The sequence below is a fragment of the Taudactylus pleione genome, unplaced genomic scaffold (genome assembly GCF_031769625.1).
Source record: "Taudactylus pleione unplaced genomic scaffold, aTauple2 ptg000629l, whole genome shotgun sequence".
Lineage (NCBI taxonomy): Eukaryota > Metazoa > Chordata > Amphibia > Anura > Myobatrachidae > Taudactylus > Taudactylus pleione.
In genome coordinates this window covers 2,912,447-2,928,612 of record NW_028285031.1, presented here as the reverse complement: position 1 = coordinate 2,928,612, position 16,166 = coordinate 2,912,447, and the positions used below count along the sequence as shown (strand labels likewise).

The following is a 16,166-nucleotide window of genomic DNA, read 5'->3' as shown; positions in this document are numbered from 1 at the left end:
TCTGATCTGTGCTGCGTTCACCAGACTTTGAACAGAACTACAGTACCCGGCTGAGCTAGACAAAGGGGATTATTGATTACTGTCGTTAAACTCACACTCTGATATAAAGAAATCCGATGAGGAGCCACAGGTTGAAAAGAACAATCGTAAAGCCTGGTTTCTATACTACGGTATTCATCTGTTTTACTGTGAGGATTGCTGATGGCTACACTCTGTAACCCTACCTGTTATCTGATGTATATTCAAATATCCACCTACCGTGTTCCTCCAACCATTTGACACAGAGAGGATGCAGTCACAAACTCCAGCCGGAGTTAAGCTGATGAGAGGAGCTGAATGTGATACACTACACGATGTATGTAGGCGATCTGCATTCACAGCCTGTAATTGACCGAACGAACCAGACCATTTTTCAACTGTTTTCAGTATCATACACTGAGCGTCAGAGTCACAGACTGAACGTCAGAGTCACAGACTGAACAATAATTTGTTCAAAGCAGTCACTTAGGCATCTATGTACTAAGCCTTGGAGAGAAATAAAGTGGACGGCGATAAATGAATTGTGTTGTAGTACAAATCGAAATCTATTCTATCTGAATGCATGTCTGGATCACACTCCAATACTTTTCTAATACACCAATCCTTTATTATGGGGGATTGAAGTATACAGAGATTGAATATCAATCGTTCCCCATTTATAATAGTTCTCCCATGTGAAATCCTACAATATTTGTAGTACATGTGTAATCTTTTACATATGATTTGAGCAATGGAATATATTTATCAAATATACATCTATATGCACTGAAACTCCGGAGGTTAACGACTCGATGCCCGAAACTACCGGGCGGCCAGGCGGCACGTCCCAATCCTTGTGTATTTTCGGTAAATGATATACAGATATGTCCACATACATCTAGCCTCCTTTCGCGCTAAACAGCCCTTCTAATCGCGCCATGCCGTAGTGTTACTAGGTAGCGCTGAGCGTCTTTCGTGTGACTTTTTACCTTCAAATGCGTCTTATTCGCATAGCGATGTGAATAGTTAGCACAAGCAGCTTCTGCAGTTTACAATGATATGCAGCATGCCTATGTTCTGTATGTGACTGCGGGTGTATCTGCATGCAAAATGCTACGTTACATTGTCAGCGGCAAAACAACACTGTCATCTCTATACATACTTACTAAATTGGAATATTAAGGCTGACTTTGAGTTACACACTCCCAGATTGATAAGAGAGATTTTGAACTTCTCTACAAAACAAGACAACATTGTGTCACTTACGGTATGTATATTTAACACCTTGGAACATTACGTAAATGCTGATTCTGAGTATGCTTCCAGATTGATACGAGAGACTGTGCTACCTTGTCTATTTTGGCTCATTTTGCGCTCCCCTACAAAGTATCAATGTAACTTGCTCAATAGTGCAATCTCTGTATCTCTGAAGGATCTGTTTGTTTTATATTTTTATTTTTTATGTTCATTTTTTATTTATTCTTTATATGTATATCATATAATTAATATTTATTTACACACTCCCGGGAGTTATACACAATGTGGATGAAATTGTATATGTAATAAACTATTCAAATTTGGATATATTTATCTTGTTGTTTTGGGTGCCAGTAAGCACTGCACATATTTTCTTTGCTCAAGAATATACCTGTATTTAGCACCATCCATCTTTCCCTCGACTCGAATCAGTTTCCCAGTCCCTGCTGCTGAAAAATATCCCCACAGCATGATGCTGCCACCACTGTGTTTCACTGTGGGGATGGTGTTCTTGGAGTGATGGGATGTGTTGGGTTTGCGTCAGACACAGCGTTTTCCTTCTTGGCCGAAAAGTTCAATTTTAGTCTCATCTGACCATATATTTGGGGAGTCTCCCACATGCCTTTTGGCAATCTCAAATAGTGTCTTCTTATTTTTATCACTAAGTAATGTTTTTTTTCTGGCCACTCTTCCATAAAGCCCAGCTCTATGGAGTGTACGGCTTATTGTGGTCACATGCACAGATACACCAGTCTCTGCTGTGGAACTCTGCAGCTCCTTCAGGGTGACCTTGGGTCTCTGTGCTGCCTCTCTGATTAATGCCCTCCTTGCCCGGTCTGTGAGTTTTGGTGGGCGGCCCTCTCTTGGCAGGTTTGTTGTGGTACCATGTTCTTTCCATTTGATGATGATGGATTTGATGGTGCTCCGGGGGATCATCAAAGATCTGGATATTTTTTTATAACCCAACCCAGAATTGTACCTCTCAACAACTTTGTCCCTGCCCTGACTTGTTTGGAGAGCTCCTTGGTCTTCATGGTGTGATGCCTCTTGCTTAGTGGTGTTGCAGCCTCTGGGGCCTTTCAAGTAAAGGTGTGTTTATACTGACAGATCATGTGACACTTAGATTTCACACAGGTGGACTTCATTTCACTAATTATGTGACTTCTGAAGGTAATTGGTTGTACCAGAACTTTTGAGGGGCTTCATAGCAAAGGGGGTGATTACATATGCACATGCCAATTTTCAGAATTTTATTTATAAAGATTCTTTTTTAAATATATTTTTCTCATTTCACTTCACCAAATTAGACTATTTTGTGCAGATCCATCACATAAAATTCAGATAAAAAAAATAAATAAATGACAGGTTGTAATGTAACAAAAAAGGGAAAAGCCAATGGGGATGAATACTTTTGCAGGGCACTGTAGATATAAAATGTAAAATAAGGACGTTTCCTATATTGTGTAATACAGGTTCAACTTTATGAGATGAAATAAGTGAGAATATACTTTTTTTGGTTTTCCAGACTAACGTACCATGCAGCGATAATGTAGCATTTGATGTAGAACGGCTCACCAGGGTTCAACCCAGTACGCGAGGGTCTGCGCCAAGTGACCCAGTGGAAGAGGGATCACTGATTCTAGAATCCCTACGCTCCTCTGCAATATCTCAGCTTCCACATGAGGGAGAGATCACTCCAAGGACAGGAGAAATCAACATAGCTGTAACAAGTAAGTTGTTATGAGAGAAGCGTATTTAGTCGCATTGTTTATACGTACACAACTTCCTTCTATTTATAGGGAAATATCAAATCCTTGGAAAGACTCTCACGAGCCAGAACACTGTTGGATTATTATTATAAAATGAGAACTGTGCTCTGTTACTAACTTTGTGGTTTGTTTTTTGTTATTTTTTTTTATTAAAAAAAAGGTAAATTGCAAAATCTGTGTGTATTGTACATATATTAGCTTCCGGATTGTGTTTTTGTCAGCTTTTAATAATATATAATTTTCCGACCACAAATGATGATGAGCACAGACATGTTACACTATGGTGTGACTGCCTATTGTCATTATTTCACAGGCTGCGATGTCTGTAACAACTTTTGACGTGTGCAGGGATGAGAAACATGCAATTGTGGTATTTGTACGCCTGTCATGCAACACACTTCATACATCCAACACGGTTCACGCATCAGTGTGTGTGTCGGTGGCATGGTTGATATCAATGAAGGGGTGTGTGTCTGCTTCTCGTTAGCATAAAGGTGTAACATTGTCTTATTCAAATTGAGATTAACAAGGAAAATGTGTTTGTCATTTAAATTGTCTGTATATCAAACCTGCCCAACTTCTTTATTTGGAAGATATTTGCATTGACCTATCACACAGACATTCAGGGGTATATTTACTAAAGTGCAGATTTTTAGAAGTGGAGATGTTGCCCATAGCAACCAATCAGAATCTAGCTATTATCTTCTAGAAGGTGCTCGATAAATGTTACGTAGAATCTGATTGGTTGCTATGGACAACATTTCCACTTCTAAATGCCCAAACTTTTAGTCAATCTTCCCCTATGTCTTTTTATTCTGATACAGTATTTACAGAGATGAGATATCAGGGCCGTAGCTAGGGTAGTGTGGCCAGCGCCATCGCACAGGGCACTACAGGTCAGGGGGCGCTGTTTGGGCCTATCAAATTTCTGTTTATTATCATTCTTACTTGTAGCTTTCTCTTATTTCATCCCCAGCATCTCCTAGCCTCTCCCATCTCTTCCCTGGCCCTTCTCCATGAAGCCATGGCCCTTTTTTGGGTGCATTATGTTCCTTTGAAAAATGAGGGGGGCACCAATGCTCTTTCTGGCACAGGGCACCCAAAAGTCTAGTTACGCCTCTGTGAGATATCTTTAATGGCTGCCTATAAGGAAGAGAATGGATTTGGGAATCGGGGTCCTTTCTCTTTAATGGAACGTGTTGAAACAATAGCAATCAAGTCTGCAGAACATTCAGAGACATCTTGTATACCCACATAATATTGAAACTAAGCTCAGATCTTCCAAAATAAGCATAGTGTGATCCATTGGTGAAACATTGCATGCTGCAAAAATCGTAAATACTGCATGTATGATATGGAGAAAAAAAGACATGCTCTTTTTGTACTATATGACATTAAATATAAAAACTGTGTATATCACACCAACACTTTGTACATCTTGTTGAGACCAATGCTTTCTAAATGCAACTCCATGGCTCAAGTAATGCATCATGCCCACATCTACTCTACATCTATTAATGGCGCATCATAAACGGCAACATGCCATTGTAGTAGAATATTCATTCCCATTTTGGAATTGCTTTTTGTGCATTCGGGGGGCAAGCTGGTCGGTCATTTATTACTGCACTATTGTTGTGTTTCTGGCATAATGAACTCCAGTAATCCATTATAGGATGGTCATACTTAATGCTGTAATCGGTATCCAAGCTGTTCCCTACGGAAGCCTAACCTTAACCCTACCCCCTTAATACCTAAGCCTAAACCTTACCCTAATACTCACCGTCTGTATTTTGACTGCCGATATTCTGCTGCTAGTATTATTACCGTTGGGATGGTCACCGCCGGGATCCTGAACACATCCCCTCTTTACAACAGGAGTTGGAGTGTCTGATTCAGTGTTTGAACCTTGACAGTAATCCATGTGTACACTAAGGGGGATTTCATTTGTTTTGTGCTGCCCGCAGCTCCCCTTATAAAGTGATGGGAGCAGTTCAATTGTTTGTACTAATGGGTACGAGTACCACTGGTGCCCATTATTTCTGCTTGCACCCTCCTGAGGTGGCGCCCAGTAGCCTTTTTCAACATACGGCTCCTAAGATTTAGCCTTTCCCCCGTACAGCTCCTAAGATTTAGCCTTTCTATTGTATGTGCTCCTAAGATTTAGTATTTCCACTGTACAGCCCCTAAGATTTAGCCTTTCTATTGTATGTGCTCCTAAGATTTAGCATCTCTATTGTATGTGCTCCTAAGATTTAGCCTTTCTATTGTATGTGCTCCTAAGATTTAGCCTTTCTATTGTATGTGCTCCTAAGATTTAGCCTTTCCACCGTACAGCCCCTAAGATGTAGCTTTTTTATTGTATGTGCTCCTAAGATTTAGCTTTTTTATTGTATGTGCTCCTAAGATTTAGCATTTCCACTGTACAGCCCCTAAGATTTAGCCTTTCTATTGTATGTGCTCCTAAGATTTAGCAGTTCTATTGTATGTGCTCCTAAGATTTAGCATTTCCACTGTACAGCCCCTAAGATTTAGCCTTTCTATTGTATGTGCTCCTAAGATTTAGCATTTCTATTGTATGTGCTCCTAAGATTTAGCTTTCCCCCGTACAGCTCCTAAGATTTAGCTTTTTTATTGTATGTGCTCCTAAGATTTAGCCTTTCTATTGTATGTGCTCCTAAGATTTAGCCTTTCTATTGTATGTGCTCCTAAGATTTAGCCTTTCTATTGTATGTGCTCCTAAGATTTAGCCTTTCCACCGTACAGCCCCTAAGATGTAGCTTTTTTATTGCATGTGCTCCTAAGATTTAGCTTTTTTATTGTATGTGCTCCTAAGATTTAGCCTTTCCACCGTACAGCTAAGATTTAGCTTTTTTATTGTATGTGCTCCTAAGATTTAGCCTTTTGTATTGTATGTGCTCCTAAGATTTAGCCTTTCTATTGTATGTGCTCCTAAGATTTAGCCTTTCCACCGTACAGCCCCTAAGATGTAGCTTTTTTATTGTATGTGCTCCTAAGATTTAGCCTTTCTATTGTATGTGCTCCTAAGATTTAGCCTTTCCACTGTACAGCCCCTAAGATTTAGCTTTTTTTATTGTATGTGCTCCTAAGATTTAGCCTTTCTATTGTATGTGCTCCTAAGATTTAGCCTTTCTATTGTATGTGCTCCTAAGATTTAGCCTTTCCACCGTACAGCCCCTAAGATGTAGCTTTTTTTATTGTATGTGCTCCTAAGATTTAGCCTTTCTATTGTATGTGCTCCTAAGATTTAGCCTTTCTATTGTATGTGCTCCTAAGATTTAGCCTTTCCACCGTACAGCCCCTAAGATTTAGCCTTTCTATTGTATGTGCTCCTAAGATTTAGCCTTTCTATTGTATGTGCTCATAAGATTTAGCCTTTCCACCGTACAGCCCCTAAGATTTAGCCTTTCTATTGTATGTGCTCCTAAGATTTAGCCTTTCTATTGTATGTGCTCATAAGATTTAGCCTTTCCACCGTACAGCCCCTAAGATTTAGCAGTTCTATTGTATGGGCTTCTAAGATTTAGCTTTTCCACAGTGACTCCTAAGATTTAGCCTTTCCTCATAGATATGAATTAGGCTAAGTGCACCACATGAATTAAATAAATGGCTTCCCAATTGTTGCATGCCCGAAAAAGTATTGGAAGAGGCTCTGGTGTGTCTAATGAGACATGTTTTAGTATTCGCTTTGTACTGCTACACAGCAACTGATTTTAATTTATTTAAACACTGAGTTAATATATTTGGATTGGATCGCAAAAATTTCTTGTTCAGAACAGAAAATGTTATGAGAAATCTATTAAAATACAATTTTGCCATTTTTAATGCATCTCCTAAGTACTTGACCTAATAAATGATACCACAACATACTTGCATGATATACAGTCAGGTGCATAAATATTGGGACATTGACAGAATTTTCATATTTTGGCCTCTATTCACCACCACAATGGCTTTGAAATGAAACCAACAAGAAGTGCTTTAACTGCAGACTTTCAGATTTAATTTGAGGGTAATTACATCCAAATCAGGTGAACGGTGTAGGAATTACAACAGTTTCTATATGTGCCTCCCACTTTTTAAGGGGCCAAAAGTAATGGGACAAACTAAACAATCCTAAATTTAACTTTCACTTTTTAATACTTTGTTGCAATTACAGCCTGAAGTCTGGAACGCATAGACATCACCAGACGCTGGGTTTCATCCCTGGTGATGCTCTGCCAGGCCTCTGCTGCAAATGTCTTCAGTTCCTGCTTGTTCTTGGGGCATTATCCCTTCATCAAGTGAAATGCATGTTCAATCGGATTCAGGTCAGGGGATTGACTTGGCCATTGCATAACATTCCACTTTTTAGCCTTAAAAAACTCTTTGGTTGCTTTTGCAGTATGCTTCGGCTCATTGTCCATCTGCACTGTGAAGCGCCGTCCAATGAGTTCTGAAGCATTTGACTGAATATGAGCATGTAATATTGCCCAAAACACTTCAGAATTCATTCTGCTGCTTTTGTCAGCAGTCAAATCATCAATAAATACAAGGGAACCAGTTCCATTGGCAGCCATACATGGCCACGCCATGACACTACCTCCACCATGCTTCACTGATGAGGTGGTATGTTTTGGATCATGAGCAGTTCCTTTCCTTCTCCATACTATTCTCTTCCCATCACTCTGGTACAAGTTGATCTTTGTCTCATCTGTCCATAGGATGTTGTGCCAGAACTCTAATGGCTTTTTTAGATGTTGTTTGGCAAACTCTAATCTGGTCTTCCTGTTTTTGTGGCTCACCAATGGTTTACATCTTGTGGTGAACTCTCTATATTCACTCTTGTGAAGTCTTCTCTTGATTGTTGACTTTGACACATATACACCTACCTCTTGGAGAGTGTTCTTGATTTGGCCAACTGTTGTGAAGGGATTTTTCTTCACCAGGGAAATAATTCTTCTGTCATCCACCACAGTTGTTTTCCGTGGTCTTCCGAGTCTTTTGGTGTTGCTGAGCTCTCCGGTGCGTTTTTGGATCTCATATTGAGAGTCGACAGCAACTGATTCCAAATGCAAATGTCACACCTAGAATCAACTCCAGACCTTTTCCCTGCTTAATTGATAATGAATATCAATTAAGCAATAATCAATTAAGAGGGAATAGCCCACACCTGTCCATGAAATACCTTTTCAGTTGATAGTCCCATTACTTTTGGCCCCTTAAAAAGTGGGAGGCACATATAGAAACCGTTGTAATTCCTACACGGTTCACCTGATTTGGATGTAATTACCCTCAAATTAAATCTGAAAGTCTGCAGTTAAAGCACTTCTTGTTAGTTTCATTTCAAAGCCATTGCGGTGGTGAATAGAGGCCAAAATTTGAAAATTCTGTCAATGTCTCAATATTTATGCACCTGACTGTATGACATAAGCAAAGAACTGGTCTATCATGTTGCTAATGCCTAGTGAATCCTAAGATAGATACATTGTCCTGACTATCTTTGGTCCAGCCCAAAAGCCGGCTACCCCTGTATGTTATGATATATGGAAGGAGTGTTTATATTATGACTAATGGAAGGTGTGTGTATAGGACATATGGAAGCAGTGTCTGTATATTATAACCTATGGAAGGAGTCTCTGTATAATTTGATGTTAAAGAGAAGGTGCCCACTATGGCTGGTCTGAGGTCCCCCCGACCCCCAACCACGGCTCCCGTCTTTGATCCAGTCACGGCGACATAACCACAACTCGCCACTGATACAGCCAGATGAGATAAGAGACCTGGAGGAAGTACCAAAGAGGCCCTTTATCAATGATCACATATGTAATGCAATCTGGGCGCGATATTAGCATGTTCGCATTGCAATATGCGATCATACCGCCCGGATGTTGTAAATTGCACCCGCAAGGACAGGGTCTCAGAAAGGAGCCCCTCCCTGCATTATGTTTGGACTGAAGTGACCGGGTCAACTCCCGGGACTCCAGCGTGTGCACGGTCTACAGGCCACACGTGCGCCACGGCCATTGTAAATGTGCCTCAAAAAGAGAGAGTGGTGTGGAGGTTGGGGGAGATAGAGTGTCCTGGGGTAAGGAAAGTGAGCAATATAGGAGTGGAAAAAAATAAATAAATAGAAAATCCCAGACAATGCCGGGGACAGCAGCCGGTATTCTAGAAGATCTGGAAAAGGAAGCACTGGAGTGAGTTGTGTGTGTAGAAAGGGACAGCTACTCATTTTCACCTCCATGAAATCTAGACATAATGTATGTAAATGTACAGCCTACAACTGTGCTTGTTGGTGTTGAGCGCTCTTATGAACCCATGGAAGCAGGAGATGTGACACAATGGAAATGTGTATACGCTGCAAAGTGACAAGTGCTTGGTTTCTTGTTACTGAATCTAAATGAATACTAAAGTAATCACATTAGAACTCTGATAATAAGCTATAATATTACAACTGACTGTGTATGTACCGATGTGTCCTCACTCATCTTTGCTGCAGTCGCGCCAAGCAACCTCTAATGGCGCGCCTAGACTGCGCGCCTAGACAGCCCGTTAGACTGCTAGTGCCGGGCGTCCTTTTGCGTCTTTTTTTTGCCCAAAGTGCGTAAGTCACAATGTGATGCGAGTAGGACGCACCAAGAGACTGTGCTGATTAATTTTATATGTGACACTTATATACCTGTGTGTGTCTGAGTCTCTCAATCAGTATGCAAAGTGCCGCAGAGTTTATTTTACACCAAGATCTGTTTACAGTCTGATATACAAGTGTCACGTATCACATTAATCAGCACAGTCTGCTGGTGCGTCCTAGTCACATAACATTGCTACTAAGATGCATGTTAGGCAAAAAAAAAAGATGCCCGGCATTAGCAGGGATGGACGGGACCTGGCGGCTCACTCACACCAGGCATATCGCGCTTCAGGTCATATTGAAGCTAGATGAGAAAGGAGACATCTGTATATATCTATATATTAATAATAACCGGCTACTTTCTTTAGGCCTGGGAGTGTAGATAGTAGAGGTATGGATACATGCCTATTTGGTAGATTTATTCCAGGGTGCACCCCCCTTGGTGAGAGTTAAATAGTAATTATATAAAATCCAGAAGGGGTAAAATAACATTATATTGTTATGATGGAGTATTAGGAGTCTGCGGATCTTTTTAACTCCTCGTTGTTGGTAGAGACAGATACAGATGTGTCCTCATACACTATTTCTGCAGTTGTGCCTTTCGCGGCACGCCAGGTCCCGAGCGGCTGAGTCTGAATCGGTATATAAAGTGCTACGATGCAGCGTCCGCGGCTCTTTTCTACACCAAGTTCTGTTGCGCTTTGTATACAGGCTCAGTCGCACACTGATATACAAGTGTCAGTGCAGTCTCTTGAGGCAGTTTGTCACATCCGTTTGCAACCAAGACGCATTATTTGAGTGAAAAAGCAGCTCAGCGCACAGGACATTGCAGCCCACTCGCGCCGTATGGCGTATTGAAGCTAGATGTATGAGGACACACCTATTTTTTGTTGGTTGCACCACAATCATGAGTAAGCAGCCTATCAAATCACATACAGTAGCTGCATTCCCTTGATTATTGGTCTAATTATCTTGCAGAACATTGATGTCACAGGTTTTTAGTGCTTCCATAGCATTGACGAGTTGCGTTGTCAATGTATATTGTTTGCAGGCACAAAATCGCTGCCTCCGTTTCCTGCAGATGATTGAACAGTGCTGTAACTTGAAAGATTGTGTGGGAGATTTATAAAGCCTTGTAAACACTGGATAAGTTGCCCATAGCAACAAATCAGCCACTATAGTAACATGCACTTTATAGAATGTACTTGATAAATGCTAGCTACAACCTGATTGGTTGCTATGGGCAACTTCTCTACTCTTTAGAAGGCGTGAGCTATCTCCCCCCCCCCCCCCCCCCCCATGTCCGTTATCAAGTGCTCTGATCTTTGAGTATCATTGGCTTCAGTGTCTCACAGAATCTTTTACTGTAATAAGGAAAACAATGATATAATGCTTAGTGCTCATATACACAGGCGATGAAAAATTATGTTCTATAATAGTGTAGACAGAACCCACTTTGTATAGTGTTCATTCTATCACCCTGCACCTGTCACAACCTGTGCTCTTTCCTGATTGGGGGTGTCGCTATCTGCTCTGGTGCTTCTAGCATACTCTGGTCTGTATCAGCAGTTTGTTGCATTAGATGAGCGTGCTAGAAGCACCAGAGCAAAGAGCCACGCCTCAGGCAGGAATAAGGTACTGCACGGGTTGTGACAGGTGCAGGGTGCCAGAATGAACACCACTGTATTTGCTTTAACAGAGTGTCAGAAATGTGGTGTGTTTATTAGAATTTTTCGAAGCTTCCTTGCAGCATAGTACACTATGCACTTCATTAATAATCCCATAGAACCGTAAAGCGTTTATGAAAAAACCTTAAAATGTTCTTATACAGATAATGTCAAATGTGTCAGAGTTAAAACTACTGGAATGTAAGTAAAAAGGTGATTTTTGCTGTATATTCATGTTCTGTACATCTCTTGTTTGACTAGAATATATTTAAGTATGCCTTTAGTGTTTTATGATTAACATCATCAGGGGTGTAATTTTCCAACAGAAGAGAACCTATTCATTATTACTTTTAGGTTCGTACGTAATCAGCTATTGGTGTTGGAACATCCGTTATTAATAGGGTCAGACTGAAAAGGAGAGTTTTACATCAGAATAACAACCTATACACTAGCAGTCTAAGGGGGGATTTCAATTAAGCGCGATGGTGAATAGCCGCGGGAGATAGTTCCCGCAGCTATTCAATTCAATGCGCTGTGTGCCTTGTTGGGAAGCAGATAAGTCAGAGAACGCCGGTTCTAGAAACTTAATCTGGGTGTTAAGGCACGGTAACTGGTATTCTCTGACTAAAGTGCCGGGCGCGGTTGTTAGCGCCGCGCTAAGCCAGCAAACAGCTGCGTGCCCGGCCCTTTGGTCGGATTTCTCATCGCATACCCAGGGGGGTTCGAGAAGAAATCCTTTGCCCGCCCAAACAATGTGTTGAAATTAATAGCTGCGGGACGTCCCTCCCACGGCTATTCACCATCGCACTGAATTGAATTCCCCCCTAAGTTATCCAAGTCTGAGGGGTAGATATGCTAAAGCTTCTACAAATGAAAAGTATAGCAACCAATCAGATTGGGTCTATCATTTTCTAGGATGCAGTATAGAAATGATAGCTAAAGACTGATTGGCTGCTTTGGTCAACACCATCAGTTTAAATTTTTAGAAGCTTTTAGTAAATCTACCTCAGACTTTCTCCGAGTTTTTCCGGACACAGATTGATCTGTCATGTAAGCTAAATGTTGTTAACATTTTAGTAACGTTCTTGTGGTAGTTTTGGTTTAGTCAGGCTTTTGTAATCCTTTTTATCTGTCCATTTTGCTCTTTTATATTGGCACATATTGATGGAAAACGTTTCAAAAGGATGGGGATGGGGGTTCAGTAATTACCAGCGATCTTTTTATCCATTTACGTCTGTCAGTTATCTTGTTAATATATTAGCAAACCTATTTGAACTAATGGAATAATATAAAGTTGAGAGAGAAGGTCGGCCACCCTGTTCGCTGCGCTCTTTGTTACCTGCTCGTCATCTGTGAATACTAATCTCTTCACTCCCTATTACTCAGTCTGTCCTCACTCCCGCTGCTGTCCTTTATGCATAGATAGATAATCATTCTCTACTAATTCTCCTATTCTCTTTCTCCTACAAGTAACTATACTAATCTTCGCTTTTCCATCCTGGCCGATCGGTTCAGCCCAGCGGCGTGGCCCCCTCAGAAGCCGCCCTCCTCCTTTTTCTCTTCAGCCTTTGGGCCTGGGAGTGCTGTGTTGACCTTGCTGCTGAAATTGCTGTCAAGAGTGACTCCCTCCCATTTCCTTTGTCAACAGAAGAATGGTTCATTATTGCCAGTTTTGGCCTCCTCAGCGCCCTTACACTGTGTTACATGATCATCAAAGCCACGGCTAGCTTGTACGCCACAGAGTAAGTAACAATGTCTTTTCTGTTTTTAGAAATATGCCGTTTACTGTGAAGACGCTTGTATCCCATTTAAAAAAAAAACAGCAGCCAAGATTTTACAATGTCAACACATAAAGCAGAATTTGTTCAAAGCACCAGAGACTCCTGTTCTTATGTTGTGCATAGTTACCGAGAGGAGGGTTCCGTTTCTGGTACAGGATTATCCAGCAGATAGGAGGCCAGCGCGAAAATCTGAATTAGCGTAAAATAACAGCGTTTTATAAATATGATCGCTGGCCTTCACTCTCTTTTGTAAACTCAAGTTGAAACTGCAGATTTATTCTTTACAAACACATTGAGATAGTTGTACTATAGATATGCCCATCACTGTAATAAGCAGTGGTAACACCTGCCAGCATTGGTTTTTGTACACATTCATGCAAATTAGTTATCTCCTATTTCAAATGGTCACGTTATATGTTCAGGGACTGTGGGGTCTATGTACTAAGCCTTGGCGAGAGAAGAAGTGGGTGGAGATAAGGTACCAACCAATCCGATCCTGTCACTTTGCAGGCTGTGTTTGAAACATGACATTTAGGAGCTGATTGGTTGGTACTTTATTGCCATCCACTTTATTTCTCTCTAAGGCTTAGTAAATACACCCCTGTATTCCGTGTCATTGCTTAGCAACCTGTGAGCGAACTCTGCATGGGAGACTCCCATGTTGGCGGGCGTCGGAGGCCACCGCTGCCCCATCCCCTTTTAAAGTTACAGTATAGATCACCTCAGCATCCATTAATGATGACGTGGCTGTCTGATTGCTGGCACGTCAGTCAGGCTGTACATAGCTATATTTGTGGTCCCCATCTTTCCTGTCAGGCTTCCGTGGGTTGTATTGCATGAAATTATAAAACCCAACTTTCCCGGTCAGTCACCTCTGGACAGTATTGCTTTAAATGTCTTGTCACTGAAACAGCCTACTGTACATCTGTTTTCAGGGCACTAAGGAGTTTCTCATTGAGTATTCAAATGAATGCGTCTCCATTTTCTGTATTAATGCAAACTCCCTCGTGGCAGCACACTGGCTTCATTTTCCATAGTGTCTGTCACTTATGAGTTACGATTCTTGCCTGAGGCGCTTATGATGAACTAGAGCAAGTCCATCAGACCTATTATATTTTGGGATCAATACGTTGCACTGAATAAGATCTCTTTCTGAGTGCATGCACTGTAATGAAATGAGCTGTCCATACAGATAAGAGCTCTGTTGTCAGTAAAGCCATTTTATAAAAGGTATCGTAAATGTCCGATCTGCCTGATAGTGACTTAACGTATGTATTTATTTTTTTTTATTGCCTGCAGTTAGTATGATAATTTTAAAGTAAGTGCGCCTGGCAATAGCATGTGGTGGAGGCAGACATTTTGTAGGTGGAACCAATTTTAATGCCCTTGCTCACGGAATTGTTGACTTTTGGATATGGACCATAAAAAGCCTCTGTGATCGCATTGCTCTTACTGAATTGGTAGGTACATAGCGTAGCTACAGTGAGTGCAGGGGGGTGCTGTTGCTATGGGGACCAGATACTTAGGGGGCCTATCTCTGGGCCTGTTTCCCCCTACACCCAGGTCATATCGTTGTCCACGAGTTTCTGGAATTGGCCGCTAAGCAATTGGGTCCGGCCTGTTGACCGGCCTCATAAGAGGGACTCGTCAGCACTCATATAGGCAATGTATGTCAGGCATAAGTAATTGGCCTATCGACTAGGAACAACTTCATAACACAATTTAGAATGTATTTTAAATATAGTAAGTCCCCCTAAGGTCTATGAGTGTATGAAACAGTTGCTCCCACATGTAACTTAATTTGGTTACCGACAAACTATTGCTGTTCAGTCAAACAGGTGCTGGATGTTTGTAAGAAAGTAAAAGGGAACATTTAAAGTTAGGCCAGCTTAGATTAATATGCACACACGGTATGTTTACAGTTTGCATTCATCACGCCCTAAAATAGCAAAATAATTACTGCAAAAAGCATACAAATACCTGAAAGCTGGTTTAGTTTTTTTACTAAATATTTATCCAGCGTCCCAAACAGAATTCCTTACCTAGAGGGCTGCTCCAGACACGTATATCCCTAATATGATCGCTTGAAATAAAAAATGTAGCAACGTGCACCATTTTCGGCATACTGGTCATGTTACGCACCTTATAAAGTTAGTTTGCTCTGTTTGCTTTATACATTGCCTCTTCTGCTCCTTATGTCTTCTTTTTCTGTGCTCATCTTCCAGAGCTGAATGGTCGTGAAGTGCTGCTTTGTGGAAGCGAAGACGACCAGGAGAGCGACTTCTCGCACCTTTAGCAAACTGCAGATGAATGAAGTCCCTCTTTTTTTTTTTTTTAACAAAACTGTCACTTTTTTTCATGCTGTTACTGTATTGCCAAATGTTCATTAAACATGTAAACTGCTAATTAACTAAATATATTGAATCATAACGTTTTTGTTTGATTTATTTCACATGTCCTCACTCTTCTTCAGGACTGATCTTTGGGTTGATAAAATTGCTAATATATTACGATTGTTAATACCAGCGGCATATTTCGTTTAGTATCGCAGTGATAGTGGTAGTCAGCATTACTTACCCCTCTGGGGACGTCCAGCAATGTCCTCCTCGTTGGCGAGGTCCTCCGCTCAGCTGCTGGCAGCCTAACGCTGCCAGCGACGGGCTTCTGTGTAATGCGCATGCGGGACGGTCCATCTGCGCATGTGCATGGCACTTTAATACCCAGAAATGCCTCGAAAGGCTTAGCTGGATCCACCTTTGCTGGCAATGGGGATGGCATCACTCTTGCCATCTAAGGATGGCGAGAGCGATGTAGTGACAAACAGCAGTAATCTTAGATTACCTCTGTTTGTTGAATACAGAAAGGGTGACGTAACCCCTTTAGCGAGGGCTAAAGGGATTATGCATCGTTGACAATGGGGCCCATACTGCCCATATAAAATGTAATCTGTAATGTAGTTTTGCATCCTCAGGTGACTGTAAGTTTAGCAGTAAGCTCACAGTTGAATACACAGTAAAGGAAAAGAAGAAAGGAATACCTGATG

General features: G+C 41.2%; 1 protein-coding gene across 3 annotated transcripts in view; it reads left to right on the top strand.

Annotated features, from left to right (window-relative positions):
- RNF130 (ring finger protein 130) overlaps positions 1–16,166 on the top strand; it is a 244,287-nt gene that overhangs the window by 202,647 nt on the left and 25,474 nt on the right. For 2 of the 3 annotated variants that reach the window (XM_088454759.1, XM_088454757.1), the window contains exons 7-9: positions 2,801–3,005; positions 12,991–13,084; positions 15,349–15,547. In XM_088454759.1, coding sequence (XP_088310885.1) covers positions 2,801–3,005; positions 12,991–13,084; positions 15,349–15,364 — 315 coding nt within the window. In that variant the 3' untranslated portion in view covers positions 15,365–15,547. Of the gene's footprint in view, positions 1–2,800; positions 3,006–12,990; positions 13,085–15,348; positions 15,548–16,166 lie in introns of those variants that run through there. The other variant, XM_088454758.1, reaches the window with a different exon arrangement.